Source organism: Malaclemys terrapin, chromosome 10, assembly GCF_027887155.1.
Source record: "Malaclemys terrapin pileata isolate rMalTer1 chromosome 10, rMalTer1.hap1, whole genome shotgun sequence".
Classification (NCBI taxonomy): Eukaryota; Metazoa; Chordata; order Testudines; family Emydidae; genus Malaclemys; species Malaclemys terrapin.
This window is the reverse complement of record NC_071514.1, coordinates 22,471,665-22,485,058: the sequence shown is the minus strand read 5'-3', so window position 1 is coordinate 22,485,058 and position 13,394 is coordinate 22,471,665. Positions and strand designations below refer to the sequence as shown.

Sequence of the window (13,394 nt, the reverse complement as noted above, 5' to 3'; positions counted from 1 at the left end):
TCCCTCAAAACACATGCACTGAAAATTGATGTCGAATATAAATCCTTGTGAAATAAAATCAATACATCTGGAAAGAAGGGGGGAAAAGCTAAACATATAAATTAGGGGAAAAAAAGAAATAGTTGTTTTTTCCTCCCATAAGAGAAGGCACTACATACTGGACTAACCTTATGCTCTCTGATCAGAAAAATAACACACATTAAAAAAAAAAAAACTTGTGTAAGAGCTTGACTAAAATAGCAATAGCGTAATCGGATTGGCATAATCAAGAGATTAAAAAATCTATGACATCCAGAACACCACCAGAGAAAGAGCGAGAGAGAGAAAGACTTGAAAACTACTGCAGGACACATAAAACAGCTCTTGGAAAAGAACAAAAGGTGAATTAAGAACCGATCCTCACCCCTCTACCTATTTTTTAAAAATCTATTTTTAGTTTAAAATGCCCCCTCCCACACCTCCAGTTCAGTGTGTTGATTCCTTGGGATCTAATCGTGTTTAGCCAAGGGAGAGCAAAGTTTTAACTCGTCCTCATTGATTCCATGGAAAAGTTTCCCCATCTCGGTGCAGACGGATAATGAGGCCATGACTTACCTCTGCTGCCCTCGGGCTTAGGGAAGCCGTGAACCTGGCTCACGATCAGCGCCAGGACCTGAACCAGCGTCGCCCAGTTGAAAACCATCCTTGTGGCCTTCGGGGTAGCTGCTAGAGGCGAGGCTGGCTGCAGAGCTCGCAGGGAGACGGGCTCGCTAGCTAGAGTGAGGAATGAGGAGGCTCCCTGCTTTGCACAAGCCGGCTTTGTGTGTAACCTGAGCCCCGACCCGCAGCGCCGACCCCCGCACCAGCCCGCGGCCGAGGCACAGGGAGCTGTCCGCGCCTCGTGGTGCTGAAGCTCCAGGAGCTGCCGCGGCTCGAAGCGGGCGGCTGGATTGAGGGCTAGGGCGAGGTGCCGTATTGTTCAGCCCCTTGTTCCCGTCCCTGGCAGAAATGGATGAGCTGGTCCCCGTTGATAGCTCGGGACAGGAGTGGGAGGAGACGAGGCGGGAGGAGGGGGGATTGCAGATGGAGGAGCATGCGTGCACCACCTGGCTCCACAGCACTGGCTAACCCTGCTGGATGGCGCTCTCCGGGCCAGGGCTGGGAAGGCGCTGCTGCCGCTGCTGTACTAATGAGCTCCCTTTCAAATGCAAAGACAGAGGCTTCCCATTCCCCTTCTGATCTGCAGGAAAACAAGATCACCGCCTAGCTCGTTCCCGGGGAGGCGCCACTGTCATCGTCCCCACCCCACAGGAGAAGGTCAAATCTGACTGAGGCGTTTTTATGATATCCATCAAACTGATGCACATGGCATATGATTCATGGGCAGCGTGGGCCAGCTTTATTTCCTAATTGCATTGAGATGGGACTGAATTGCATGATTTAATTGTAGGGCAATCTTTAGGAGAAAGCCCAAGGGAGAATCAGATCGTGTTATTCAAAGCCCAATGTCACTGGAAAGATTTGGTTTGGACTCAACACAGAAAAGCAGCATGTTACAAGCTTTATACTCTTTAAAGGTGAATTTCGCCCCTCTGCAGCAGACCAGCCCATGCACCACTTAATTTCACCGTACAAGCACATTCATCAATTATTCTTTTTATTCCATAGGCAGGACACCATCAAAAGTTTAGCCCCAGCACATCTTAACTATGAAGTTTAGAATAAAGAAACAGGAGCACAACTGAAAAGAGAAAATAGATCTAGAGGCTTATTATGAATAACCAGACACGTGATTATATATGTAAATTAAAGTGTAACCACAGCAAATACTCTACTGTGATTCCCCTGCAATCTGAGGGATACATTTCTTCATCTCAGTTTTATGTTAGGAAAAAAGGTCATGGCCTGTGCCTGCAGCAGTTCTATTTCAGAACTAGTGAGAATCTTAAATAAGACTATTGAGCCTGCTTGACAAATGGGAGATTAATTATGGTAACATCTTCAAAAAAGGCTTCTAATTTTGCACCCACAGTTAACTGTGGATGGAAAACTGAAAGTCAAATTGAAAAAAATTCAATATTAACTAACTTAGAGTGGTGCTAGCTGATAGAATTTCTGTCTAAAGAACCCCGGTTTAGAAAAGCACTTTAGGTATATTTACCTATATGGAACATGCTTTTGCAACTCTGAAATCTGAGAACAGAGAATGCAGTGGAGTAGTTCAAACTCCAGCTAGTTCCTTATACCTATTATTATAGAAATACTTGGAAAAATGTGTAGGATCACAGAAATGTAAATAATGGCATACATGCTACTAATGTCTCAGTTTCTTATCTGTCCATTTAGCCATATATCAATCTATCTATATTTGTATAGAAGCCACACTGGATTAATAGCGACCCCTCCTCCATACAATTTTTAATAGAATAGTGGTAGCAATGATGGAAGCTCTTTTGTACATAAGATTCCCTACACCTTGCTCAGGGAAAGTCAAATGACATTCAGTTCAACACAGGAGACATATCTACATTATGGCTCTCACTGTTACTACCACTGTTGGAGCTGTACTAGGGTTAGCAATGATGCAGGAAAACATAGTTACGTTAAACAGAAGCTGCCCCACAATTTAAGACCACATGGGATAAGCAATTGATTATAATTGGTAGTTTCCAAAAGAAAATATACAGCATTTCTTTCCATTTAATTTACAACTGCAATCAGAAATCAGATTTCTAAATAGGTGCAGTATGGGCACATATAATTGAACCAGTTTTTACTTGCAAGTACAAAGTACACCCACAATGCTACAGACTGTTTCTGAACATTTGGCCAAATATCCTTTACTAATACACTAACAACAAGCATGAACTACAAAGAGGGGTTCTTAAACTTCATTGCACCATGATCCCCTTCTGACAACAAAAATTACTACACAATCCCAGGAGAGGGGACCGAAGCCTGATTCCACCCAAGCCTGGCCTCCTGGGGTGGGATTGGGGGGTGGGGGGCAAAGCCCAAGCCTCACCTCCCCTGGTTGGGGGGAGAGGGGGAGGGCAAAGCCGAAGTCCAAAGGCTTCAGCTCCAGGCAGGGGGTTTATAACCTGAGCCCTGCCGCCCAGGGCTTTGGCTTCAGTCCCAGGCTGTGGGGCTCAGGCTTTGGCTTTAGCCCCAGGCCCCAGCAAGTCTAAGCCAGCCCTGGCAACCCAATTAAAACAGGGTCGCCATCCACTTTGGGGTCCCGACCACAGTTTAAGAACCCCTGCACTACAACATATAACAACACAATATCCACTAATAATCATCATCAGAATATATTGAAGGAATATCATTGTCAGAAAAGTAACTTGGTAAAAAAAATCCACCTTTTTTCTCAATATATCTGTGACTTTATTTGGAATCATCTACTTGTTTTACAGACAAAAATACGTTTTTACTATTTCCTACTCCTCTTCATACTGCAGACACAGACGGCAAAAAGCATGTGTGGTATTCTATTTTGGCTCATGCATTATCAAATAAGCTCCTATTGTAGAGCTGTTTGTTACTGGTGATGACGCATGAGCCAGAAAGCAGACAATTTGACTGTCAAATGCCACAATGAATTTACAGGAATAGCAATTAAAAAATCCAAACTCTTTATTAGTAAATTGAGTACATTTGACATGCAGACACTAAGAATAAATATTGATCCCATCAATGTTATTTTACAGTCACATTTTGGAATAAAACCACACTTCAGGTTTATAATTAACAAGAAAAGCAGGAATTGAATATATTACATGAATGCAACATTGCATCCTTATGCTATGGGAGCAGTTTTATTTTGTGTTCATTTCTCTACCTTAATGTTGCATTAATGCTAAATCTCCACATTAAGCATCCTTGTTATTTAAAGGGAAAGAAAGAAAATGTTAGAAAAAGAGTTATTAGCTCACCTGAATCATCCATAATAGAAATACCCAAAACTGGTCATCCTGAACAGTGTGACTTGACCCCTCATACTACAAATATTTATATATGTGCATAACTTTATGCATAGCAAGTAGTCCTGTTGACTTCAATGGAACTACTCACTGCACATCAAGTTAGTCATGTATGTAACTCTTTGCAGAATTGAGGTCTTAGATTACATAGTCTTCATGGCAGTTTGTCTTTGTTCTATTTTTACAATGGGGCTAGGGTCTCTAGGTGCTACCACAATAAAAATAAGAAATAATGAAATTGAGCTAATCATCCTCCAGAGCTTATGCAAATTCCATCATCTTCACTAAGAGAAGAGTTATTATCTTTATTTAACTGAAGACATTTGGTGTGCAAAGCTTAGAAGCTTTGCCAGCTTCAGCCACACAGTAGGATGTCTTTAAAAGAGATATTCTAAACTGTGTTGTCCTTAAAAGATGTAGTCCTTAAAAATATCTAAGAACACAAATAGAAAGCTTTTAATACATCTTCATGAAATTGCCAACTTTAAATGTTTTAATCTTCAGACTACAGACCTGACTTTCTTCTTAGTTGTTTTGTTAATATCAGAGAGGTGCAAAAACAAGCCAACCAATTTAAATCTTCAAGTCAAATTTTCTGATCAGACATATAAGGAAAATTATTTTCCCCTTGCAATCATATAACTCAAAACTGGTTGACACAGTTTGCTCACTCTCTAAAACAATTAATCCTTGGGTTGAAATTAAATATGGGATATTTCAATCCAAAAAGAATTTGAGAAAATCATGTAAAACTAAAAAAAAGGTGTATGTGTCTGTATTTTAAATGGAAGTAGGCATTCAACCTTAGCAAAATGGAGAGCCTGCTATTCTGCTAACATGAGCAAGCTGATGGACTCTCACTGATTTCAGTGGGACTAGGATTTTCCCCTATTTACTATTCAGCAATGGAAAAAAGCTTTCACATCTGTGTTCAAAAATACATCAACCATTATGTGAGCATAGCTTGTAGCAATTGGTGGAAAATCCCATTATACCAGGCCTAGAAATGCCTGATCTCAGAGATCAGAGAGAAATGAATAGACAGTGTATTTGCCTTTAGGGGATGAAATCTAGACTGAGGTGGTCAGTTAGCCACTGTGGTCCCCTCCTCCACGTATTTATGCCATTGCTGTTTTGATGTGGTGTTGTGTTCCACCCTTAGCATCATCTGTGAGAGTCTCCTTCCATATAGACGCATGGGAAGTCACATTGTTGTGTTTCTGGGCAGTTCTGAGGCATGGCCAAAGCCTGAGGTACGTGACCGACAGAGAAAGCAAGAGATGGCCTATCACCACCAGACCTATTCTGTTTGATTCACTATTGAGATGTTGACTCCTGCCTCTGACCAGCCTATGAAGACAGCTTCCATCACCCACTTGTTAAATTTTCAATCAAGCACCTTCGTGTTTTCTTTCATGCTGCCCTTCATGCTTGGAAGGAGCTCCCCACAAACATCAACAAACTACCTCACTAATCCTCTTTAAGGCTCTTCTTTGCCATGATGCCCCCAACTACTTGAAAATGATTATTAAGTTGCTGGTGTACAGAGACCCACAGCCTGTCATGTTGACCAATACTGTCTTTTTGTTTCCTTATACTCCCGCAGATGCCTGTATTCAGCTGTTGTTCTTGTCCCATACTTAGATTGTAAGCTCTTTGGGGTAGGGACTGTCTTTTTGTTCTGTATTTGTACAGCAACTAGCATAATGGGGTGCTGGAGCATGAACGGGGCTCCTATGGTAATATAAATAATAATCATGTTAGTGTTTCCAGTATCAAAACCACATGCTAGTTAGAGACAGTACTGAAACACACAAGCAGTCTTAACATTGTAAATGATGTGTCAGATCCCTGGGTCTGTCTGAAGTGTACAGAACGCATGTAGGGACAGTGTGGTGCAGTTGTGGCACCTTTCCGCTCCTTTTTTAGGACTCAATTTCCCAGCATAAGGGCAGGCTGAGGGCTGCTTTCACTCATGCCAGTTGTTCCAAGGAGCAAAACCACAACCAGAGATTGGCACATGCTTTCCTCCAGCCACACCCGCTGTGCCAGCAGGAGAGAGGTGGCCAAGAGCCTTTAGGGTAGCTTCATGCCACTGGATAATCCATTTTACATTGATGTGATTGTACTAGGGCAGACTATGCTATCTCTCCAACCACATTCCATCAGCTATTTGGTACAGCAGCTGTATCACACCACTAGAACAAGTTACCTCAGGAGGTTGTGGAACCTCCAAAATTGGAGGTTTTTAAGAACAGGTTAGACAAACACCTGTCAGGGACGATCTAGATAATACTTAGTCCTGCCTCAGTGCAGGGGACTGGACTAGTTGACCTATCGAGGTCCCTTACAGTCCTACATTTCTATGACACTATACCAGGGGTTGGCAACCTTTCAGAAGTGGGGTGCCAAGTCTTCATTTATTCACTGTAATTTAAGGTTTCGCATGCCAGTCATACATTTTAATGTTTTTAGAAGGTGTCTCTCTCTATAAGTCTATATTATATAAATAAACTATTATTGTATGTAAAGTAAATAATAGAGCAGCGAGGTGAGCGGGGCTGGCAGCTAGTATCCCAGGCCAGCAGCGGGCTGAACGGGGCTGGTGGCCAGGACCCCAGCTGGCAGGGGGCCGGTGGCCGGAACCCCAAACTGGCTGCAGGCTGAGCAGGGCCGGCGGTCGGGATCCCGGCTGGCAAGGGGCCGGTGGCCGGAACCCTAGACAGTCAGCAGGGCCGGCGGACAGAATCCCAGACCATCAGCGGGCTGAGCGGGGCTGGCGGCCGGGACCCCGGCTGGCAAGGGGCTGGCGGCCGGAACCCTAGACAGTCAGCAGGACCAGCGGACAGAACCCCAGAACGGCAGCGGGCTGAGCGGGGCCGGCGGACAGAACCCCAGAACGGCAGCGGGCTGAGAGGGGCCGGCGGACAGAACCCCAGAACGGCAGCGGGCTGAGCAGCTCAGCCCGCTGCCGATCTGGGGTTCTGTCCGCCGGCCCCACTCAGCCCGCTACCGGCCGAGGGTTCCATTCATCCAGGCAGGCAGCGGGCTGAGTGGGTCTCCGGCTGGCAGCAGACTGCCACTAAAAATCGGCTCGTGTACCACCTTTGGCACACGTGCCGCAGGTTGCCGACCCCTGCACTATACTATAGGAGTCAGCCCAATATTTATTGCTGAACCAAGTTAAAAAAAAAAAAAAAGCAAAGAAGCAAGCTTCAGCTTTTGATAATTACACTCTTCAGGTTACAAAACAGAAACTGAAATTTAACAGAAACGGATTCAGATTTAATAATTTAAAGGTTGAAAGGCGCTTCTTAAAAACAAAAAAGATCAGGTATTGGGTAGGATGTTTCATTCCTTACTGACAATGCATTTACACTGACAGAAAACCAACAATCAGAATTTAAAAACAAGATGGAGGACAAGAACAACCTTAATATACAACAAAAAGAAACTCTCCTTAAATTAATCATTATTTACAAAGTAGATGCTTATTGCATATTATGGGTAATGTGTCTGGAGAGAGTAATTTCACAGTACAAAAGAAAGCCATCACAACTGAGAAAATGATTCTTTCATTGCACATCGCCACAATCTCTCAATTTAATTATGAAATCTGAATCAGTGTGTAATTGTATCTTTTTGTGTTTTTCAGCCTTATCCATGCTGTTCCCATTGAAGACAATCACAATACTCCCATTAACTTCACTGTTGAAAGATCAAGGTCACGTCCTATGCTATACACACATTTCTTCACTTTCAAGAGTGGATGCAGCACAACCAAATTTTTATCTCTAAATGAAAAGCTACTGAGAAAAACTTTAACAAATTAGCTCCCTGGGGTATTTTATTTCTTTGGGGTTTATTTTGTTGTTTCAGATACTAGAAGAAAAAGAGAAAAATCTCTTATTGATATTTTCCATTGGAATAAAGGATCTGAAAATTCAGTTAATTCTGCTACTTAACTTTAAACTCATTCTTTTTAGACTTTCACAGATAAATAAAAGACCTATAAGCACGTAACTGATTCGTTACAGCTTTTAGACATCAAAATAAGCATTTTACTAACCTATCTATCCCAACACTACTTCCCTCTTGGGTTGGCAGGATGGGTGGCCATCGTAGCATTTGAGATTTTGTGAAATGACTTATGAAGAGCGGTTACCCAAAGCAAATCTTGCCATGTTTCAAAGCCTTGTGCAAGCAGTCCTGTCTGTGAGTGAGTTCTGCCTGATTCCATGACCCTTCTGTAAAGATTGAATCTGGAGATGTGCTCTCCAGATTAGAAAGCGGTGTTTCAGCTCCACCTTCAGGTTTACCAGGCTATGTGTGGCAGGGTGTTGGGAGTTAAGGGAGGCCATGAAGCCTCTCAAAGAATTGGGCGTTGCCACTCACCAATGGTGACCAGTGGCGACAGCAGGGAGCCGCACAGCAGCTGGCCAGCTCTGCTTCCCCACACAACTGAGTTGTGTCCATATGTAGCCCATGTACTACTTGCTGTGCCGAGGTGAAGCGGATGATCAGGGCCCCGTAACACCCCCCCCCCTCTCTATGCCGGAGGGAATTCCAAGTCTCCATGCCCCCCAAGCTCAGACAAGGGTCCTAGGGAGAAAACCAGAGTTGTCAAGACCAGCGCACGGTGCTAAAGGGGCGGACTCCTACTCTGGGCCGGGGCCCCGGCCCCACGTGCTTAGCGCGCTGTGCTGGATCAATACGGTCTCGTCTGCCTAGGAGAACGGTATAAGCTGTCACCGGCCGCCTGCAGGGGCTTCTGGGCACCACCCCGAGCCTCGGGCGGGAGCGCTCCGGCCCCAGCCCTTCAGGCCTGGCTGGGCACGGTGCTCGGGCGGGAGCGCTCCGGCCCCAGCCCTTCAGGCCTGGGTGGGCACGGTGCTCGGGCGGGGGTCGCTGCCTTCCCCGGGGCTCCCTGACGTCTCACAGCACCAGGCCCCGGGGCCCAGCGAGGGGCGGGGACTCGGGCTGCCTAGAGCCCAGGCGCCTGCGGCTCTACGCGCCTCTTCCCGCTCCAGCCGCGCCCCGGCCACCCGCGGTGTCCGCTGTCCGCGCCGGGAGCCTCAATAAAGTTGTTTCGTCAGGGAAACCGGAAGTGGGGGCGGGATCAGGCCCTGCCCTTCCGGGAGGCGGCAGGAGGCGAGCGGGGGCCGCCGCCGGCGGGGCCGGGCATGAGCGACGTGGTGGAGCGGACGCTGAGCGCGCTGCCCGGCCTGCTGGGGCAACAGGACCCGGGGGCCGGGCCCGGAGGAGGTCCGGGTCGGGTCTCGGCCACCTCGCGGCTGGGCGGCTTGATCCGGAGCATCACCGCGCTCTCCTCCAAACATGTACGGGCCGGGGTGGCTCCGCGGGGGGCTGGGCCCCGGCCAGCAGGACCTTCTCCCCTGTGAATTGTAGCCGTAGCCTCAGCCCCTCCCCCCCCGGCTGAAAGCAAGCGGGGAGGCTGGGTTCGCGGTCCCCGTCTCACCCGTGCCCCTGGCTTCCCGCGCCGGGTGTGTCTCATGCTCTGGACAGGCGCGAAGCCATGGGGGCCCCCTGTCGCCGGGTATTAGAGTAGACGGGTTTTCGGTCAAGCAGCTCCGCCCCTGCGCTGTGGGGTGGAGAAAAGCCTGAATGTGGAAGGTCAGCAGGTGCTGGCAGCTGCCTCTGGGGTGAAACACACCTGTTCAGCCCTGCCCAGTAACATGCTTTTCTTTCTACCCGCCCAGCCTATTGATATGCCCCAATTACAATAGTATCTGGGTGCCTCATAGGCTTAAGTGGGCTGTAGTCCACGAAAGCTTATGCTCTAATAAATTTGTTAGTCTCTAAGGTGCCACAAGTACTCCTATTCTTCTTTCTGGAGACTTCAGGAATTAAAGCTTTTGTAATTAAAGATTGTAATGTGACAAAACAACCAAAATTGGCAACCCTACCATTCATATATTTATACTTAGTATCCTTACCTCGCCCCAGGTAGAGAAGTGCTGTAAACCCCTATTTTACACCTTGGGAAGTGAGGCACAGAGAGGTTAAATGGTTTGTCCATAATCACACAGCAAGGCGGTGACAGAGCAGGATCTCAAAACCAGAGTCTAGAGCCCTAACCATTGGCCCATCCTTCTTTCTAGTTTAGTACAGGGAGTAAATGTGAATGCAATACACAGTGATCAGTTTTTGTAGGTGTAAATAACATGATGTTACTTGGCCAGAACACAGAGGTAAATCCCTTATTATTCCTAAGAGTGCATGCTATACAAATGGGCAGGACCTTTGTGTTATCTGTTGTCCAAAATAATGCATTGTGTCATTCCCTGACACCATGCTGTGTATTATTTCAATACTGATTTAGAAGAAAGAGTGTTACTCGCTGAATTACCACTATCAGTGTCTAGCCACTAGACTAGAGGTCTCATCTAAGTCCTAACTAGGGCCAAACTTGCTGAGCTTGCAAAATGGCTGCAGAATGCAGTTTCTGTTTTGAATGGCATGTATTAAAACTGTCCACTTTAAAATATTTGCCAAGTCCAAGAATATAAATGAAGTACTGTTAGACCATTTAAACTCAATAAACTTCTGTATACTGTAATACAGGCCAGTGGAAGACTGGGCAGATGAAAATGTAGATATGGAAAGTATACCATTTTCTGTGCTTTAAAAAAAACAGTATATGGAAATCTAGTGAAACCCTATGAAGCTGTAAATCTAGTGAAATTGGAAGTGTAATAGCTTTGTAATATTGAAAAAACAAATGAAGACTGTAAGATTATATACATTATTTTTGATAGAATTCTAATAGATCATGCTTTCCTTGCCATCATTCATTTTTGTTTCTTTTTTTTACCCCCCACAATTATGCAAGAACTTAAAAATATATAAATTATTCTTTTATAGGAGGAAGAAAAATTAATACAACAGGAACAAACTAATTTGAAGGCAACAGTTTCTGCTCCCACTACAACACTTGTAAGTTTTAGTCTTATTTGTAATGAAATTTACCTTTACTGTAGACTGAATTTAAGAATAGCAATGTGCAGACTTGTGCTTGGCAGGGTGAGTGAATACTTCTGAGTTTGGTATAGTTGGTATACACTAGAGCAGGGGTCGGCAACCTTTGGCACATGGCTCGCCAGGGTAAGCACCCTGGTGGGCCAGGCCGGTTTGTTTACCTGCCATGTCCACAGGTTTGGCTGATCCCGGCTCCCACTGGCTGTGGTTTGCCTCTCCAGGCCAATGGGGGGGCGGGAAGCAACGCGGGCCGAGCAATGTGCTGACTGCCGCTTCCCGCCACCCCCATTGGCCTGGAGCGGCGAACCACGGCCAGTGGGAGCCACGATCTGCCGAACCTGTGGACGTGGCAGGTAAACAAACCAGCCCGGCCCACTAGGGTGCTTACCCTGGCGAGCCGTGTGCCAAAGGTTGCCGACCCCTGCACTAGAGAAATCTTGCATTTGTTAGCACCATTACTAAAGCATGCTGTACTTGTAATACATCTTATATCTAAACCTAGGTTTTTGCAATGGTGCCCAAGCAGTGAGAGCACCATTGCAACTGTGGTTGCTTGGAGCAAGTAGGTGATGCAACTGAGCATGTCCAATTACTCCTCCCAAGTGCAGTCTTAGAGTGCTCCTGCCCATCTGTTTGTGCTGTCTCAGAACACTGGTTCTATCATCTGTCAAGTTACCACCCACTGGTTGCTTGAGATTAGTCAAGGGAATTCTCTAATGCAGACCAATGATTACAGATTTCAGTCAAGCATGAGATGCTTCTGTGTTCATAATAATTACCTTTCTAACATTGCATGCAGTTCCATTGTATATGCAATTTAGGGATTATCTATACTTGAAAGTTAATTTGGATTAAGGTAGCATGTGAATTTAAAGAGCAAAAGTGGTCCCGGAATAACTCCATGTTTGGATGCTCTTATTCTGAAATAGGTCTGTCCACACATCATGATATTCATATTCCTGAATAATTCCATGTGTATACAGACTTAGTATGGTACTTTCTTTTTGCTACATTGTCACATCGCAAGATCATGTTTAATTTGTCACTCGCAATTGGCTTTATAAAGTTCTGGTCCACACTATAATAAAAATGTTTTTTAATAGAGAGATTATTTAGTGGAACCATTTCTCTTCCATTTGCGACTGCACTGACCACTTTCCTCCCATTGGTGATACAACAACAATGGGATGTGGAATCATTTGTGGTACTGTACGTATGGTGGTACAGTGCCTTGTGACTATTCATTTTAATACCCATGATGGTCATAATTTTGTTTTGAATGCAAGGATGCCACTCATAGCCGGATAACATGATCTTTATGCATGAGATTTGATGAAGTTTAGTTGTAGTTTAACTTAAATTTGTTTTGAAACATTAGTACACCTCTACCCCGATATAACGCGACCCAATATAACATGAATTTGGATATAATGCGGTAAAGCAGCGCTCCGGGGGGAGGGGGGGGTTGCGCACTCCAGCGGATCAAAGCAAGTTCGATATAACGCGGTTTCACCTATAATGCAGTAAGATTTTTTGGCTCCCAAGGACAGTGTTATATTGGGGTAGAGGTGTATCACATCAAATATTGATAAACTTTCATTTTAGAAATGTTAAATTCTGATTTTAGAAAAAGTAGTACTTTTTGTTTATAATATATACATGGTGTCAGTCTCAAACCCCAATACGTTAGAGGTGCAAAGAGAAACAGAGCACTTATAACTATTCTAAATTTCTTAATATTTCATTCTTGGTATTTCAGAGACTGATGAAAGAATGTATGGTGAGACTAATCTATTGTGAAATGCTGGGATATGAGTCCTCCTTCGGATACATCCATGCTATTAAGCTAGCACAACAGGGAAACCTTTTAGAAAAAAGAGTTGGTATGTGTATAAGACTGGTTTATGTTAATATTGTGCTCAAAATTGCCACAAATGTCCCCTGAGATTGGGTTGGAAGTCATACTAAATACAAGAACTGGTTGAAAGTTTTCTCCCACTTTTCACAATTTTATTTTCAATATTTTTTTCTTTTTGGGGGAAAAAAAATTCAACTTGATATTTCAAAATTTGAAAATACAAAATTATTTGAATTTTAAGGAGCTCTGTACCTGGTTGAAAAATGGATGCAGAGGGGAAACCATAAAAACATAAACCTTTGTATTATTTAAATACTTTTGAATATCAGGTCTATTAAACACTAGAGACATACAAGCATTTTCGTTTAAAGTGTATTTCAGACACATTGGCTTGAAGTCAATTTCCAATGAGAAACTTTATATATAGTTGTCATAAATAACTTCTTAAAATAATATAACTGGAATATTAAAGAGACAATATTTAGTGGAGTAAAAGTATTTCCAAATTGAGAGTGCCAACTCTCCGACATTCAACTGTATTTATGCTTTTGTAGGGTTTTATAATCTTTTCTTTT

General features: G+C 44.3%; 2 protein-coding genes across 5 annotated transcripts in view; one reads left to right on the top strand and one right to left on the bottom strand.

Annotated features, from left to right (window-relative positions):
• SCG3 (secretogranin III) overlaps positions 1-1,130 on the bottom strand; it is a 44,448-nt gene extending 43,318 nt beyond the window's left edge. Inside the window, exon 1 of one of the 4 annotated variants that reach the window (XM_054041942.1) lies at positions 595-1,130. In XM_054041942.1, coding sequence (XP_053897917.1) covers positions 595-682 — 88 coding nt within the window. In that variant the 5' untranslated portion in view covers positions 683-1,130. The remainder of the gene's footprint in view (positions 1-594) is intronic. The other 3 variants (XM_054041940.1, XM_054041941.1, XM_054041943.1) reach the window with 3 other exon arrangements.
• A 7,991-nt stretch (positions 1,131-9,121) lies between these two features.
• AP4E1 (adaptor related protein complex 4 subunit epsilon 1) overlaps positions 9,122-13,394 on the top strand; it is a 32,749-nt gene continuing 28,476 nt past the window's right edge. The window contains exons 1-3 of the mRNA XM_054042130.1: positions 9,122-9,301; positions 10,848-10,919; positions 12,721-12,844. Of these exons, the coding sequence (XP_053898105.1) occupies positions 9,146-9,301; positions 10,848-10,919; positions 12,721-12,844 (352 nt within the window). The 5' untranslated portion in view covers positions 9,122-9,145. The remainder of the gene's footprint in view (positions 9,302-10,847; positions 10,920-12,720; positions 12,845-13,394) is intronic.